Here is a 16,156-nt window from a genome sequence, read left to right as displayed (position 1 = left end):
GGTGCGTCTGGGAGTACACTGTGCCACGTTCACACATTCAAAACATTTTAAAGGGGACAGGCACCTGTTGCCTGTCTAGAGCATAGTTATTGATCCTGTGGTTGGGCTGCTCCAAATAACAATCAACCACGTGGTTACAGCTACTTTCCAGCTTGTGGAAAATCAACAATCAACACAAGCTCCAGCAATTTGTAAATGGCTCCGAATCTTTACATTGCTACATTTTCAGAACTAAATGTGAGTTTCTGTTAAGAGCTTATCAGCAGGGTCGATATTGCCTAATTCTAACACATATCTTTGTATACCCCAGCATAATTAAAAAAAAATAATCATTCAACATTTGCGCTGGTGGCAAGGAACATAAAAACATAGCCATACTTGAGCGTGTCAATCTATGTATTGTTATTTATAAAGGGCAAACTTAGCTAGGGAGCAACAGAGGGCTGTACATGTGGAATGTTGGGAGACAAGCTAGAAATAGGAGTTGAAAAATTGAGGGATTTGAGATTAAGAAGATAAGATGTAGGGGAGGCTAAGTGTGTGAAAAGAGGAGCTTGTGAGGGAAATAAGGTTTTGAAAGATAGAAGGTAATGTATCATGTTGTAGGTCACTTGTAAACCGCATATGCACCAACGTTCCTTGGTGCTATGATAAACTAGCCCATGGATACAGCAGTTGAAGAAAGTATTTTGAGGGCAGAAAGGTTTTCAATAACTTTTTGAAGCACGTGAATTATAATTTAGATTGAATAGTTAAGTATAATGAGTCCCACTTCCTGGCAGGGGCCACTGAAAAAACGTGATCACCAAAAGTGACTGCTCCTGTTCTCAGGAAAGTAAGAGGAGGTTGATAATTAGACCTTCGGTTATGGTAAACCCTGTGTGAGATAAATGCAGCAGCAATAACATCTTAGAAATACTGACAGAGAGCTTTGTGGACTATGACCATAGCCTTGAAAACCATTCTTTAACACAATTGCTGTCAATGTAATTGTTTTAGGAAAGTTAAACTGTGATGGGATCTGGGATCTAAGCACCTTACAAATTAAGCATGTCACAGTGTTTTGAATTCGTTGAATTTGGGTGATGGGTTTTGCAGGAGCAAATAGAAGAGTGGAGTTACCAAAATCGAGACAGTATTGTATGAATGCAGTCATGACGGAGATGTCCAATCTGTTGTTACTAAATAGGAGGATAATCCAAATAGTTTTTAGCTGGAAAAACAGGCACTTGAAACTTTAGTGACATGAGGGCAAAAAGAAAGATTAGTATCAAGATGCAGGCCCAGATTCTGCACTAGAGAGGAGAGAGAGCACACAAGCTGATTACTGTCGACTGGACACAGATTGACGTTAAATGCACAGTTGGAGAGAGTTATCAATTTGGTTGATGACTTCAATGTAACACAGTCTTGCAACATCCAGCAAACTACAGGATATGAGCTATGGGACAGAGCGAGGGGTAGCAAGTGGGTGACATCTGCGTACATATAAAATCTCACCCTGATTTGTGTTAAAAGTTGGGTTAGAAGATAGATATAGGTATTAAATAAAAGGGTAGATAGTATAGAACCTTGAGGGAAAACATAATTGAGAGCTTCTGGGTTTGAACTTCTAATTGATAGGGTCACAATTTAAAGATGATTTACTCAACAAGATGTTAACCATTTCAGAGCCAAGCCTGAGATTCCATTGAGGTGACTTAGGTGATTAAGATGACATGGTCGATATGCTTTTGAGAGAACCATTTTATGGTCAGGGTGTAAGATCACGTGAGCGAGAAAGGGATAGTAAGAAGAGTGTGTGGAACAGAAAAGAGGATCTTAGAGTGAAAGATATGTGAAGAAGGGATGACTAGAAGCTGTGTGAAAGGATGATGTGATAAAGGAATGGATAACATAAGATAGTTATTTGACTGTCAGGAAGAATAGTGTTTGTGTAGAGAGCTTGAAGGATGTGAGAAGGAAGAAGGTTTAGCGTATGTACATAAATGGTGGGCAAATATAAAGTATGAGAGTGGACGGTATATAAAATAGAGAAAGGCAAGTGGAGGGATGAGATAGGAAAGTGGCAGCATCATGCTTTTATGAAGAGAACATAGGATGGATGAGTAACTATGAGAAGAGAGGACAGTTTGAGAGGCACGAGAGCAAAGATAATTTTGGGAGAAAACAATACGAAGTGGATGCCTAGGCTGCCACCAGCATGATTGGATCATACTACCAGTACATGGAACAAATGTGGCACCATTGCTAGAGTGGGTGATAGAGAAAATGTACCTTCAACTAGCATGGCAAAAATCCCTGTGCTGGCCCTAGATATGCAGAGGGAGATCGTAGTAAAAGGTGGAGGTAGGAGAGGAAGTAGGTGAGAGAGAGAGGTAGTAAGAGTGGGGAAAATGAGAAGAGAGTCACAGAAAGGATCTATAATAGATTGAGATGAAAGAGAAAAGGGCAGGTGTGAATGAAGATGTGAGAAAATGCCTCTTTTTCATGGTTAGCCCCCACTTTTGCCTGGTTTTGATGTGGTTTCAGTTGTAGTGAACAGGGTCCCTGACAACCAGGTTCCCTTTGCCAGGGATTTCTTCCCTAAAAACATAGCTACCGTTGGTACTCCCGCCTCCTGTAAGCACTAAGTAAATGGTACCCTGGGTATCTAGGGCCTGGGAGCTGAAGAGGGTCCCCTGGACACCCCTTCCTGGGACCATGCCTCTGCTGTTGCAGCCTGCATGCCCCAGTGAGATGAAAAATGACAAAGTCGATATAGCACCCTGCCTGGGTGCCATGCTACCCAGCACTGGCTGAAGGTATAGGTAAGTTACCCCTCAAGCAGGCCTTAGAGCCCTAAGGCAGGGTTCAGTATACCACAGTGAGGGCATATCTGCGGGAGCAGATATGCCCATACAATATGAGCGTCCATTCCTTGATGTTGTAAGTGCTACGGAAGCCATTGAGAGTACATGGGCTGGGAATTCGACAACTTGAGTCCCACAGCACTATGGCGGCTTCACTTAACGCAGGAGTGTTTGATAACAAACTACTCCTCTCAATAAATCCACACTGATGCCAGTGTTGGATTTATTGTACCATGCACTCAGAGGGCACCTCTGAAAACCTACCAACTCTGGTGTGGTCTCTGATTGGCTGTAGGCAGGCAGCCACCACAAGACATGTATCTGTACCCCTGGGAGGGGAGCCCCTGCTCTCGGGGACTAGAAACCATGCACATCCTGGGCAGCGGTGTCACCCTTCCTGCCCCAGTATTGGCCAGTGCTCTAAGGTGAAAGCTTCAAAGGCCTGCCACCTTTGTAATGTGACTGCCAGCCTCTGCTGCTAGCAGCAGATGGGAGCTCCTGGTTTACACACCCACTTTGGGTGGGAAAACCTGTTGGAAAACTTAGAAGAATAGGAGGTTGGGGAGGCGAGGTGAAGGACATCTTTCAGTCCCTGCCATCTTTAAGATGGGGGGACCCCTCCAATCAGGGATAGGCCTAAGCCCCTTCCCCCACAGGAGGGTGGCACAATAGAGAGTGTAGTCACCCCTGGTAAGGTGCCCATTGGCCCCATCTGCTGCTCCCCTAAAACACACATAAATCTAGTTTTTAGATGGCTCCTCCAGACCTGGAACTCAGATCTGGGATGAACTAAGAAGAAAGAAGACATCCCTGCTGAGAAAATTGAAGCCGACAACTGCCTAATCCCCAGCCCTACTGGCCTGTCTCCAGCTTTGACAAACCTGCGACCTGTCTTGCAGCCAGCAACCTCTAAAAAAAAACATGAGAGGACTGTTGCCTTCGAAAAAGGCTCCAATCTCCCGAGGACAGCGGCCCTGTTCAGAAGAAACCTGCTACAAGGACTCTGGATCCGGTTGGATCCGCGTCTCCTGCCCCCTCTGCACCCGACACCCACGGCCCGAGCGGCTCACCTGCCCACTAAAGTCTCCCCAGCGATCCTGACCTAGAGTCCAGCATTGGCTGACCACTCCTGACCTCTACGACGATGCCTGCGGCCTGAATCCACAGGCTCCCCCTACCGCGACCCGCTCCGGTAAGAAGACTCTGACATCAAAAGGCACCCCTGCACCCAAAGCCCCTGGGACTTATTGAGCTGAATTGACTGTGCTCCTATGACCCCCTACATCTCTAGTTACCTCTGCTGTCATTGGTCTCTCTCTTGCAACCTCCGGCGCGTCGCCTGCAGCCTGTTTGTCAAAAGAAGAAACACTATTGAAAAGCATCCGGCCACCCCTATGCTGCTGGTGGTGCATATTTGCAGTGAAAATGAAAGAACTTGTGTTGTGATTTATTAATCAACCTATTCATTCCACTTAGTGAGTTAAGCATCTGCTCTAGAGATTCTTCTGTAACCTACATGTCAGTCATGCCTTAGCTGTACATGTTCGAAGAGCAATGAAACTTGTACAATCTGCCCTGCTGAATCTGTGCTGTGGGAAGTGGAAGATTGCACTTACTGCCTTATATGAGAGAGAGAAGCTTGCTTTGCTGCTACCATGCTGTACTTTTTCTGTGCGGAAGCAAAGATTGTACTGCTGCTGCCTGATTTGTGTGTCCTGGTATGTGGGAAGCTTGTGTTGCTGCTGCCCGCTAGCTGTACCTTCCCTTGGAAGAAGGGAAACTGCCACTGTTTTGCAGCATGAAATCTCTTCTAGATGTGCATACCTTGCACAATTCAGCCTTTTAGGGGTTGAGTCTGGAAGTGCCATGTAAATGCGTTTTAGTGAGTAGGCGTTGACATAGGCGAAGCCCTTGCATGGCGTGTATTGTAATCCCACAATGATATTTGGTATGGAGATGCATCAAGAGGGCTTCCAAAGCTGGGGCTGTCCTGTCCTAGGTGTACCTGAGTATAAGAGGAAGGGGTGGTCCATTGCTGGTGTCCCATTTTATGAAAAAAAAGAAAGGCTGTATTGGATACACTTGCATAACCTGCCATACGAACAGTGGATGGTTTCTTAATAGTTGAGGTCCGATACCAATGCTCTTGTGGAAGGCGCTGACCCCCTGTAAGTGCAATATTTATGCACCAAAATATGATGATGATAAAAAAAAAACAGAGCCTATTGCTCTACTCTTGTGTTTAGGTCTCCCCTAGTGGACAGTGTATGTCCTGTCTGTTGCGAGATGTATTGTCCACTTACAGTTGGCTTAGCGCCTATCCATTACTAAATGCAAATGAATCAGCCCAGTAACTCATAGGATTTTTTTTCATTTTTTTAACCATGCTGCACAGCATAAGTGATGAGGTGATGCATGGCTAAAACCTTTGTCAAAGCCATTAGGTCCTAAATGACCTAATGCTGACCTGTATGCTTTGCCAGTGCTTGTTTAATCTTGTGATAGAGAGGCACCAGTAAAAGCATTTGAACTCCCCCACAAACAATTTTAATATAGGTCTGACACATAAATTCACACAACTAAGGAACCAATATGTAGACAGCTATAAGAGCTTCTTCATTTGACTAAATTGTGTGATCCTAGGCAATTACCTTATTTTACTGTGCCTCCCTTTCCTTTATCATCACATTGAGAGCACGTTAACATATCTCATTTCAGAATGAACACTGTATAAAACCCTCTATCGTATGTATTAATAACTTTAATGTTGCTCCATCTGTAATAACAACCTAACAATATAAGGTACATATGACACCTGGCTTGCCTCTTGGTTTACTAATGCCATGATTGTCAGTATTTGTCTTGTTTCTATGCGACAGTTTACCAGACAAATATGTTGAGGTCCTGTTTCTGTAGCCCATTGGCTTGTCTCTCCATTTTAATTTGCTGGCTCGTCCACCTTTATTAGCTAATTACCTGTGTTGCACCTCTTCTTCATGTGTGAGAGAACTGCAGGATGCCCTTTCTGCTGCTGCCATCGGTCCTTTGTTAGGGAAGGTTGCACTGCATCTGATCGTGTTGTGCATTTGTTGTTTTGTGAAGTGTGGTGCAAAACTGTCCACTACACAAAAGACAAAACGATTTACATTGCCATTGTTTAATTTAATACATAATGTGAATAAAAGAGTAAGTTCTCACAAAATAATTGAGCAGTTTACTTGTATTTTTATATTGAAACAAAAAGTTTTTTTAAATGACCGGACAAATGTGTTCATATTTAAAAGGTAGTTAACAGGTGGCTCCATGTCATCCATACCTTCGGCCAGTTTTGGATTTTAGCCAACAGCACTTTGTATGCTGGAGTTTTGAGCACATACAACAGTGTTGGAAGCAAAAGTGCAAGCCCCACAGTGCAACACACTGTGGGCTGAAAAGCCAGGAACCCCTGATGGCATCATATGCCATAGTGCCATTTGGCAGACTTGTGAAGGTCAAAATTAAATTTAGGGCCTAATTTATAATTTGGCAGTCTGTGGCGGAGGTGCCACCCGCCAAATGTTGAAATGTCCACTGGCCCAGCAGACATTTCTAGCATTGGCAGGAACCGTTGTCACGGCAGGAACAGCGGCCACAGCAGTTCCTTTCCGTGCACTGTAAGTTTGCCATACGACTCCGTCAACATGACAAGACCATACGGCAAACTTACCAAGTTTTTTTTAAACTTTCTAAAAGAAAATCCCACAGTAGGATGTTCTTTTTGAAAATGAAAAAAAACCGATGTCCCCCTCAGAGTTCTCAGGAGTTTCCCCTCATGGCGAGGAGGGCATTCAGCACTTTGAAATGCCCCCTCACCACCAGGATTTTCCTGTTGTTACAGACATTGAAAAACAGCTGTATGTTCGTCCCCATCTAAATTAGGTGGGTGGACATACAGGTACTCCATCAGGCCAACGGGGGGTATGACCACGGTGGAGAGGGAATAGTCTCTGTTGTGGTCAAACTGTGGTGCATCTGTCTCTTATTTGGGTGGCTTGGCCATTATGTTGGTGGGAAGGGAACTCTGTCGCCAATGCAATGGAGTTCCCTCGCCTCCAACATATAAATATGGTCTTACTGTCTGCCATTTTTACTTGTAGGCAATCAAGGCTTAAATAGCCCCATGGGTCATTCCAATGCACTTATCTCTTTACAGATGGGCTAAGATTAACACCTCATGGAGAAAAAAAACAGCATACTAAAAGTACGTCATTTACCAGAACAATGAGACCCAATGTGAGCAGTAGCAGCTGAATGTGTCTTAAGAGACACTGTAAAAGGAAAAACAATATTCTGGTACTCCACTTTCTGTGCAAATCTGCAGCCTTGTAGATTGGTGATGTTATTTAGGTGGAGCAACATGCAGCACTACTGTGATGTGTTCTTCCTTGAATAGGTGCATCCCCTCAGGGCTGCAAAAGGGGCATCAAGACCCTCTCTAGGCTTCCCTTCTCATGGATCATGAACCCTCTCCACACTCAACAATGGTAATAAGTAGCATATTAAACTAGGCACTTAAACCGTCATGAACAGAGAAAAATAAAAGGATGCTATTTGGGCAAATTAAGCAAACCTTGAGCCTTCTGCTTTATTTTTTAACGTGTTGACACCCAGAGAACATTGTGATATCTAAAGAGGCTTTCTGTCCAGAGTCTACGTTGAAAGAACTTTCAGCACAAACGTGTATCTCTGCTTTGCAGGAACAGTTATAGCCAGGTTTATGAGTGTTTCAGGAGGCAAGTAGAAGGGGGTGCAACAGATTGAAAATTCACTAAGAAATATTAGCAGTACTAAGGGACATAGACTCAGGAGCCCCATGTTTTGGTTCAGATCTCCCTCACTGAACAAATCAATGGTTTTGACTTTGCTAACCTACTTCTCTCTCAATCTCTCCTTGTTTATTTTCTGTCTCCATCCACCACTCAGATTTCTGTTTTTTAATTTCAGCCATTGATGTGAGCTCAATTATTTTTTATACCCATATTGCCTTGGTCTGTGCCATACATGCTTACCTCCCAAGCCCTTGCAGTTAGTGCATTACTTCTCTCAACGATTCCCTCCCCCACCCACTCTGCATGTCCACTGCCACGGATGCTTGATTATTTTCCCCTTGTGTTTCTTGTTTTTGTTAACCCTTTGCACAGGAGCGACGAAACATCCATCTGAGCACCTGATCTCGTTCATCCGGATACTGTATGGACTTGCAAGGACATGGTCCGCAGTAGCTTTCCAAACACTGGAGAAGACTGCACCAATACCTGCACTGCAGTTGGGGATTGTCAATCCTTGCTTTGTACAGAGGTGGGATTTGTTCTAAACCTCATATCAAGCTTCCAAATAACTTGAGTGCCAAAGGCTACCGTCTTGGTGCTCTTTAGTCCGCTATGGGGCCAGGAGAAGAGACTGGCACTGCTGCTATGGATGCTCTCTCGAGATCCCTAACCTGGAAGGGCTGTGAATCTACACATCGCACTTACACCACAGACTTGAAAAGTGCTTGGGCATAACTTCAGGAGTAAGCCGAAACTTTGTCTAAACTGCTGTAGTGTTTTCCTGGGAAAGAAGTGAATGGGAAAACATTTTAAAAACTAGTTTGTTTTATCTTTTTGAGGCGAGAAGGGGGTGAGAACACTGCGGCCTCCTTTCGGCTATGTGGAACATTAAATGGTGTTTTCTTCATTCCCCTCAAGTCTAATGTCCAACATCTAAAATTGTTTCTGACATCTGGTTGTTGGTTCGGTTGGAATTTTCTGTGATCGTGGAATACCTTTGTCACATAAATAAGAGTTCCCAACTCCGGTCGGGCAAGCTCTTCTTTACAGCATCGGAGTCGGCACAGCCTGTTTGCAGTGCTGAACAAAAGAAAAACTAAATAAAGCCCCTAACTCTGATAGCACTGGTACCTTCAGGTCTATGCTGTTAAAATCCATGCTATGAGTTAGACATAAGACTTTAAAATAAAATGTAACAGGCCTCGTTTTCAAAAGGATCAAAGAATATCTTGGGGTGATCCAGGATGCCGACTATGACTGGCGGCCAACAAAATGGCCTCTTTTTCTGGGTGCTCGCAGTCATATTTGGAACCAGACATCAGGAAATGAGTGGCTGGATCAACGACAACACTCGACACCAGTATCACGTGGGGTTCCTGGTCTGTTTTGCCAGGTCGTATTGAAGTAATGGATTTCTGAGGTAACATTTAAGTGCTCCCTGGTGGCATCAAGAAACTGTACACAGTAGGGACCACTGAGGCTGCGGGAGGCGATTGTTCCAGCGTGACACAGTGTTGCAGAAACTCCGACCCCGTATTCTGTTTTTCAAAGCTATGCTAGTGGAACCTGCAGTATTTTGATCCTGCCTAACTTCAGGAATTGACTTCCGTTTCTAAAAAAATATATATATTTTTACAACATTCACGACGTTTTGTTGTGCAAGGGAATTGGGAGGGGGAGGAAGGATGACAAGCCACTGTTGACCTGCAATTTTTCAATTCCATTTTGCCAGAAGGCACTTTTATTTAACGAAATTACAAAAGAATAAAAAAAGACGCTGACGGATCTTTTATAGGCGTGTTCATATTGTATAGTTGGAAGCAATGTCCATTTTGGTTTTGTGAACTTTAAAAAAAAAAAAATTGACTCGTGAACATATTTTGAATACTGCAATGTTCAGATCTGAAAAGTGCTTCACATAAAACTTTATTTTTAAGGTAGCATGTAGACCACACTGGCGTCACAGTACTTTATAAGAAATAATAGTTAATCATTTCATCCACATCAGAAGAATGGAAGGTGAGTTTATGACTTGCGGGTTGAGCAGATTCCTGCAGTAGGTGCGTCATCCCACATCTCTTTCCTATAGGTTTGTTGAGACCAGAGACCAGAGCTTCCACATCAGCTTTCTGAGAGTGTAAACATTCCTTAATGTTTTTCAAGACTCTAGACATGTTCTTCCTTATTACATTGCGTTTAAGAAATATTTCGTAATGGTATAAAGAAGGACAAAAGAAACTAAAAAACAGTTCCGTCTTTGACATCCCTTTGTGGACACGAGAGCAGATTTATCTGTTACAAGTTGTGCTAGTTAGCGCCCACTGGAGAGTGTCCGGTTGCACGTGCAACTCTTCACCATCTTTAAGGTTGGAAAGTTTCAGATGTCACTAAAGATCTTTATAACCACTGTTGGAAATAGCCATTGCAATACTGTATCCAGTCCCTTTTAGACTAGTTCAGACCTTTTTTCAAATGCATGAAGAAAATGAGACAACACTAGATGTTTGTAACAACTATACATACAATATTTTTTCTACTAGCAGGAGCACAGTACAGTGACCCAAGTTCCCACTCTATAACCTCTTTAACAAGCTAATTTAAATGATCGGGGTTCATTTTTAATCCCTAGCTCACAGGCAGTGGGGAAAATCTATTAAACAAACGGAGGAAAGTCGACAGGCTACCAAATTTCCAATGTCACACTATGATTTAGATTAGAATTGTGCAACAGAAACATAAAAATCACCATTTCTTGTCTTCAGACTGTTGACCTCGGTTTCATAGTCCTGTATGGCAAGCGCCTTTCGAGTGACTCTGCATCTTGATAATGTTCTCCTATTAAAGGCTTTTACAGAAAGATGATTAAAAATGAACATTTTAAACATGAATCAGTACGTTTTTTTAATCAAAAAGTTTGAGAAGTAGGAAATGGGGAGAAATATAACAAATTATATTTTAAGGGATCATATTACACAGACGTGTTTTGCTACCTGTCCATAAAAAAGTATGTATGAGCAAAAAAAAGTGTGGGTTAGACGTTTCATTATTTTAGCCTTTTTCAACAGCAATTCTGCTTCTGGAATCACAACAGAAAAATAAAGGTAATTTTACACTAGCCTTGAACCGAGATTCTGACTGATGAACTGATACAAAAAAAAGTATTTTGTTCTATGACCAGTCGGTGGCAATGTTGTATATGTACTCTTTTTAGGTCTCGCCTACCAAGCACGCATGCGCTGCATAGGAGACCTTTAGCCGTCGTTCAGCTCTTTTTCGAAGCACATACTCATGCTTGTGGCGGCATACACCTTGCGGGAACGCGCAGGGGCGCGTCACAAGCACGAGTATGTGCTTAAAAAAAGAGCAGAGTGCGCGCGCACATGCACACACGCACACACCACTCCCGGGCCAGCAAACACATGCACGCGCCTCTCTCCTCGCCCACTCAGTCGCTCCGCCCTCTCAGTCTCCTTTTTGCCAATGCTTGTTTTCATATTTCTTTTGTCTTTGGTTCTCACTTTTTAGCTTTCATTCTTTAAGTACCCCTTTTCATTTCACCTTTTATCTTTACCTCCTTTATAGCACCCCTTTTTTCTTTTTCTCCCCCTACTTAAGTTCTTTCATTTCATTATCTTCCCTCTCTCCATTTGCCTCTAGCTCTGTTCTTTCTTCCCAATTTTCATAACTTTATTTCACTTTCTCCATTCCTTTACTTAACTTCTTTGACAGCCCTCAACATGCACTTCGCAGCTCTTCTCGTTTGCATGAAGTGTTCATTAGGAGCCTCTCCTGCTGATACAAGTCGCCACAGAACACTATTCACTCCTTTAGTGTTGACCTGCCTGTCGAGCCGTGTGGCCTAGTGGTGACCCCCACTGTAGCTGCTCAAGTGGGGGCGCTACTTTTAAGGCCACATAACTAGCTTGTAGAATTGCCGTTCTTTGGGCCCAACCTCATAATCATGTTTTCATTTCCATATATTTGAAACCACATGCAAAAAGTCCACAGCGAAACCATACATATGGGTGTTAGGAGGTTAAATTGAAATTTGCCAGAACACAAAAGACAACAAGTGGTTCATCGAGCGGAAAAACAGCAACAGTGAAAAATATGGAAGAAAAGCAAGCAAAAGGAAAACCACTGAATGAGGGCGAGAGTGGGGTCAGCCCATTCAGAGATCATCTTGTATATTCCAGGGCTGGCAAAAAAACTCCATGCAGGGAAATACTTGCGGTGTGCTAATAAATGCATGCTTTGTAGTGCAGTATTCTGTACAGGTTCATGATTTTATGATCAAACAAGAATACCTTTTCAAAACATTTTTGATCCCATCTCAAAGATATGGCTGCACCTAGACAGCAGGCATATTTATGTGCATGTGCCATTGCGTCTGTTCTTGCAGTTTTCTGCTGCACCCATGCACAGGCGCACCTATGCGCTTGTAGCGATATCGCTTGAGTAGTCTCTGCCATACCTGCACAACACCAAAACACTACCGACAAGGCCAAACCGCACTCACCGAGTGTTCATCCTGTCATTTTATTCTTAAGCATCCCAGCTTTCACTCCTTTGCACTTCAAATTCATGCATTAGTCTAGTAACAAAACACAATAAGAGCACAACTCTGGTTCAAATGCATAACATTACAACACTACCTATATAGACTATATAACAGGCAAGCATCCCTCTGTCCATAGCACTCTCGCACTGTATTGTGCTACCCATCTGCATATGCCTATCGGTAGTTCATCAGGTTATGAGGCCCTATGTAACTACTGCTGCAACACAGTAGAATGCTATAGTTGCCACATTTTTAGGAAAGATAGCCTAGTGAACAAGCATTGGCATAGCCAATAGGTCTCGCTTTTGGAACTTTATAAGTATTTAGTTATGCAGCACAATATCCACGGTGCAACAACATCAACTGTTGCATGGCTAAACACTTATAAAGTCCCAAAGGCGAGACCTATTGGCTATGCCAATGCTTGTTTCTTAATGTCACTAAAGAAATTTCTGGTTACCAGTCCAATTTACATTCCCAGGTGTCACAATTATGAATGTATGTGCAGGAACTTACAAAACGCATATCTGGCTAGGAAGAAGTAGTGCATACTACACAATAATGGTTTAAGAACTGTTCCAAGTTTGTATACATGTCTGTGGTCTGGAGGGAGAACATTTTGCTCCCAATGCCTAATCTGGTGAGATTTTCTAACAGATAGGGTGAAGGGTTGCTCACTACTGACTTGTAGACAACACACTTATAAACTGACTAGAATGCTTCTCATCTGTTTAACTATTTCAGTGTCTTTTTTAATATCTCCCTTCAAGTCAGATCCATGGGCACTACTTTTTGGAATGCCTCATGGCTCATCACCTTCAAATGTCAATGCGGAGCCTCCAATTCTGGATGGAACACCAATGAGACTGATTATCAATCAGCTGGGTCAGAATGATGGTCCGGGGATTCTGATGAGGTGCTGCATGAAGGAGGAGATGTGGTTTAATTGTTGCCCAGCTCGGACAAAACACGTCATAGTGATGGGCAGTGCAGCCTCGGAGTCGAAAAGTGCTAGCTGGAGGAGATGAGTATGTTCGAGCCCAGCTGAGTAAAAAAAAAAAAAAAAAAATCCAGGTGTGGAGAATTAGGCCTCTGTGATGGCTGTGCAATTCCACTTCATTAAGCAGTTAGGCCCATCTTACCTTCTCTTACCTAAGAGAACATAAAAAAACAACACTATCAGCCGTCATTTCCTCCCAATATGCCTACAGTAATGAAATGAAACTAGTCCTGCCTAAAGTCTTGATAAAAATCTTCAATCTATACAAAATATCGTTGTGAGAATGATGCTAGTCAGACCAATGTTTTGCCGTACCATTACGATTATATGAATTCTCTACTGGCTGGCGATCGAGGCTATGATATTTTTTTAGGGCACTCTGCTTAGTACATTCTTGTATCCATAGGCAGGTCCCCTCCTTCTTTAAAGTTGGATAAAGGAATACTCCTATGCAACAACCCTTTTCATCTGACCTTGATTTGCATTTGATACCATGTTTCAGTCTGAGTTTGTGTGGTGGTTATTGCAGGTAGAATTTCAACTCACTCCCTTTAACCAGCTCAGCATCCTCAACTGATTTATCAGCAGAGATCAAAAACCCCACTCCTCATGAAATACCTATCCGCATAGCCTTTTTTTGTTCCAACAGCTTTAATTTGACTTGGCAGTGCATTGAAATCTCCTGGGGTCAACAACTTACTTAAACAAAATCCAGTTAAAATAAAACAGAAATAACATGTAAAGTGTTATAGCTAATGCACACCTCCGGGGGCATCCAATGCATCATAAAATTCATAATGCTGGTCTATTACGATGAAGGTTAATTTGTTCAGGTTCACGTTCCCCTTCAGGGACTGCCCTAGTCTTGGAGTACCACTTTCCTATTTCTGCTCTCAAGATTTCATTGGGGTGCCTGCTTTCCTGGCCCCTTGATACCAGTTTGGACTGGCTTACTTGCTATCTATTTCCACTCAGTCTGAAGGGCCATTGTTACGAGATGTGGTCACAACATACTGGAAACTGAGGAACGGCAGGGTTTAAACCAGACAGGGTAATCCTTCTCCATACAAAAGACCTGCCCTGGCTATTACCAATATCTCCCAGCGACACTAGCTAATAATAGTGTGATAGGGAAGTAGTACGGGAAGGTTGGAATATTGAGATGGCATACAGCTAATATCACCCCCAATTAAATCCTTAATTCCTTTTATGACCACCAACTACATTTTGGACACTATAGGCCTAGTGCAGAATAATTAACCACAATCACCTAGGTTGCCACAGGTACTCCACTGCCTTAAGACTGGGGAAAAAAATAAGGGCACTTTGAAATAGCTTGGTGTAGGTCTTCCACTGTAAAAGATAAGAAGCCTATTAAAAACAACTATCAATATAGGTAGAGAGCGAGAAAAGCTAAACGTGAATACTATGCTCTGAAACTCCTCAATGCTCGTAACCTGCCTAAAGAACTATTTAAAATAGTTAGCAACCTGAAATATTTCAACATCTCCAAGTAATTCCTTATTGAATCTGGTGGATAATCTTTTAAACATTTTCATAAAAACTCAGTTAAGAACTAACCAAGGACCAGAAACCGTATTTTTATTCTTCCATTATCTTTTTCTTTCCCCACTACTTTATATAGTCAAACGTTGGGGGAAATTGGTCAACCTGCAACTTCAAGGCTTTGTTGTAAAGGAAGACATTCTAAACTTAACTAAACTAGGTAAGAACACTGAGGTAGTGGTGATGTCATCAATAGATGACCTGCAAAAACTGTAGGTGAAGGCAGCAAGGGAGTCCTGATTCTACTGGATCTCTTAGCAGCTTACAGTATAGTCGACCATCTCAACCTTATGAAAGTGAAACCCTAGCTATTGACGTCAGTGGGTCACTTTTTTATCAGATCTCAAAACATTGTCCTACAACACTACTCCTCTAATCACACAATTTATTTTAACCTCTCTGCTAACACACCCAACTCAGCAGCTGAACTTGGTGCTAAGCATTGTTAGACTGGATGACAGATAACTTTCTTAAATTGAATCCATCCAAAGACAGAAATTCTACTGGTCTTTAAATAAAAAAATATTTGAATGAAATGACTCTTAGTGGCCTACAGTCTTGGGTAACTGGCTCATCCATGCCGGCTCAGCAGGCAGTAATTTAGGGATCATTTTTAATTCTCGTCTTAGTGTAGACAAACAATTAACATCTAACTCTTACCTGTTTCATTTGAGAACTCTCAGACTATCATCATCTTTATCATTCTCTAACAAAGTTGCAGCCACCAATGCTTGCGTTCACCCCAAACTTGATTATGGCAAAGCTGTTTACTTTAGCTTACTAAAGAAATCAATTGAACACCTATAACACATTCAAAATGCCATTATCAGGCTACTATTTAACCTTAAAAAGCATGACCAAGTGTCAGCTTGTCGACAACAACCGTGGTGGCTTCCCATCGCCGATCAAGTTCAATTCAAAACAGCTTGTAGCTTACATAAAATTTACTCCAGCCCCAACCTGCATTTCCTTACATATAAACTAAAGAAATATCACCCTAGTAGATCCTTTAGATCTAAGAACAGCATGCCGTTCGTGGTTCCCAAATATAAACTGGGGGGACTGCCTTTTACTCATTGCCCAAAATTCTGTAACTCATTCCGACTCATTCTATGGATATAACAGAATCTGCTGTGACTTAGAAAACAATTGAAGACCTGACTGTTAACAGTAACTGCTATGTGTCATTTGCATTATATTAACAGCACATAGAGACTCTGAGATGAGGGATAGTTTTCCACTATACAAATGCTAAAAATAAACAAATAAAAGGGACATGGCCAACACAAATAAAAGACGCGCTCAGGAGGTACACTTTAGCTGCCCCCCTGAATACCCTGAAAGACAATCGACCAGCTGAGCAGTGGAA

General features: G+C 42.4%; 2 protein-coding genes across 2 annotated transcripts in view; one reads left to right on the top strand and one right to left on the bottom strand.

Moving 5' to 3' along the window:
• The window catches only part of CELSR2 (cadherin EGF LAG seven-pass G-type receptor 2), a 691,477-nt gene extending 681,877 nt beyond the window's left edge, over positions 1 to 9,600 (top strand). Inside the window, exon 35 of the mRNA XM_085643385.1 lies at positions 8,033 to 9,600. Within this exon, the coding sequence (XP_085499511.1) occupies positions 8,033 to 8,054 (22 nt within the window). The 3' untranslated portion in view covers positions 8,055 to 9,600. The remainder of the gene's footprint in view (positions 1 to 8,032) is intronic.
• Positions 1 to 16,156, bottom strand: part of LOC146870604 (uncharacterized) — a 125,355-nt gene that overhangs the window by 28,602 nt on the left and 80,597 nt on the right. The window contains exon 6 of the mRNA XM_085643387.1: positions 10,407 to 10,505. The gene's annotated coding sequence lies outside the window, so the exon portion shown is untranslated. The remainder of the gene's footprint in view (positions 1 to 10,406; positions 10,506 to 16,156) is intronic.

Source organism: Triturus cristatus, chromosome 1_1, assembly GCF_964204655.1.
Source record: "Triturus cristatus chromosome 1_1, aTriCri1.1, whole genome shotgun sequence".
Classification (NCBI taxonomy): Eukaryota; Metazoa; Chordata; class Amphibia; order Caudata; family Salamandridae; genus Triturus; species Triturus cristatus.
This window is presented reverse-complemented; position numbering and strand designations above follow the sequence as displayed.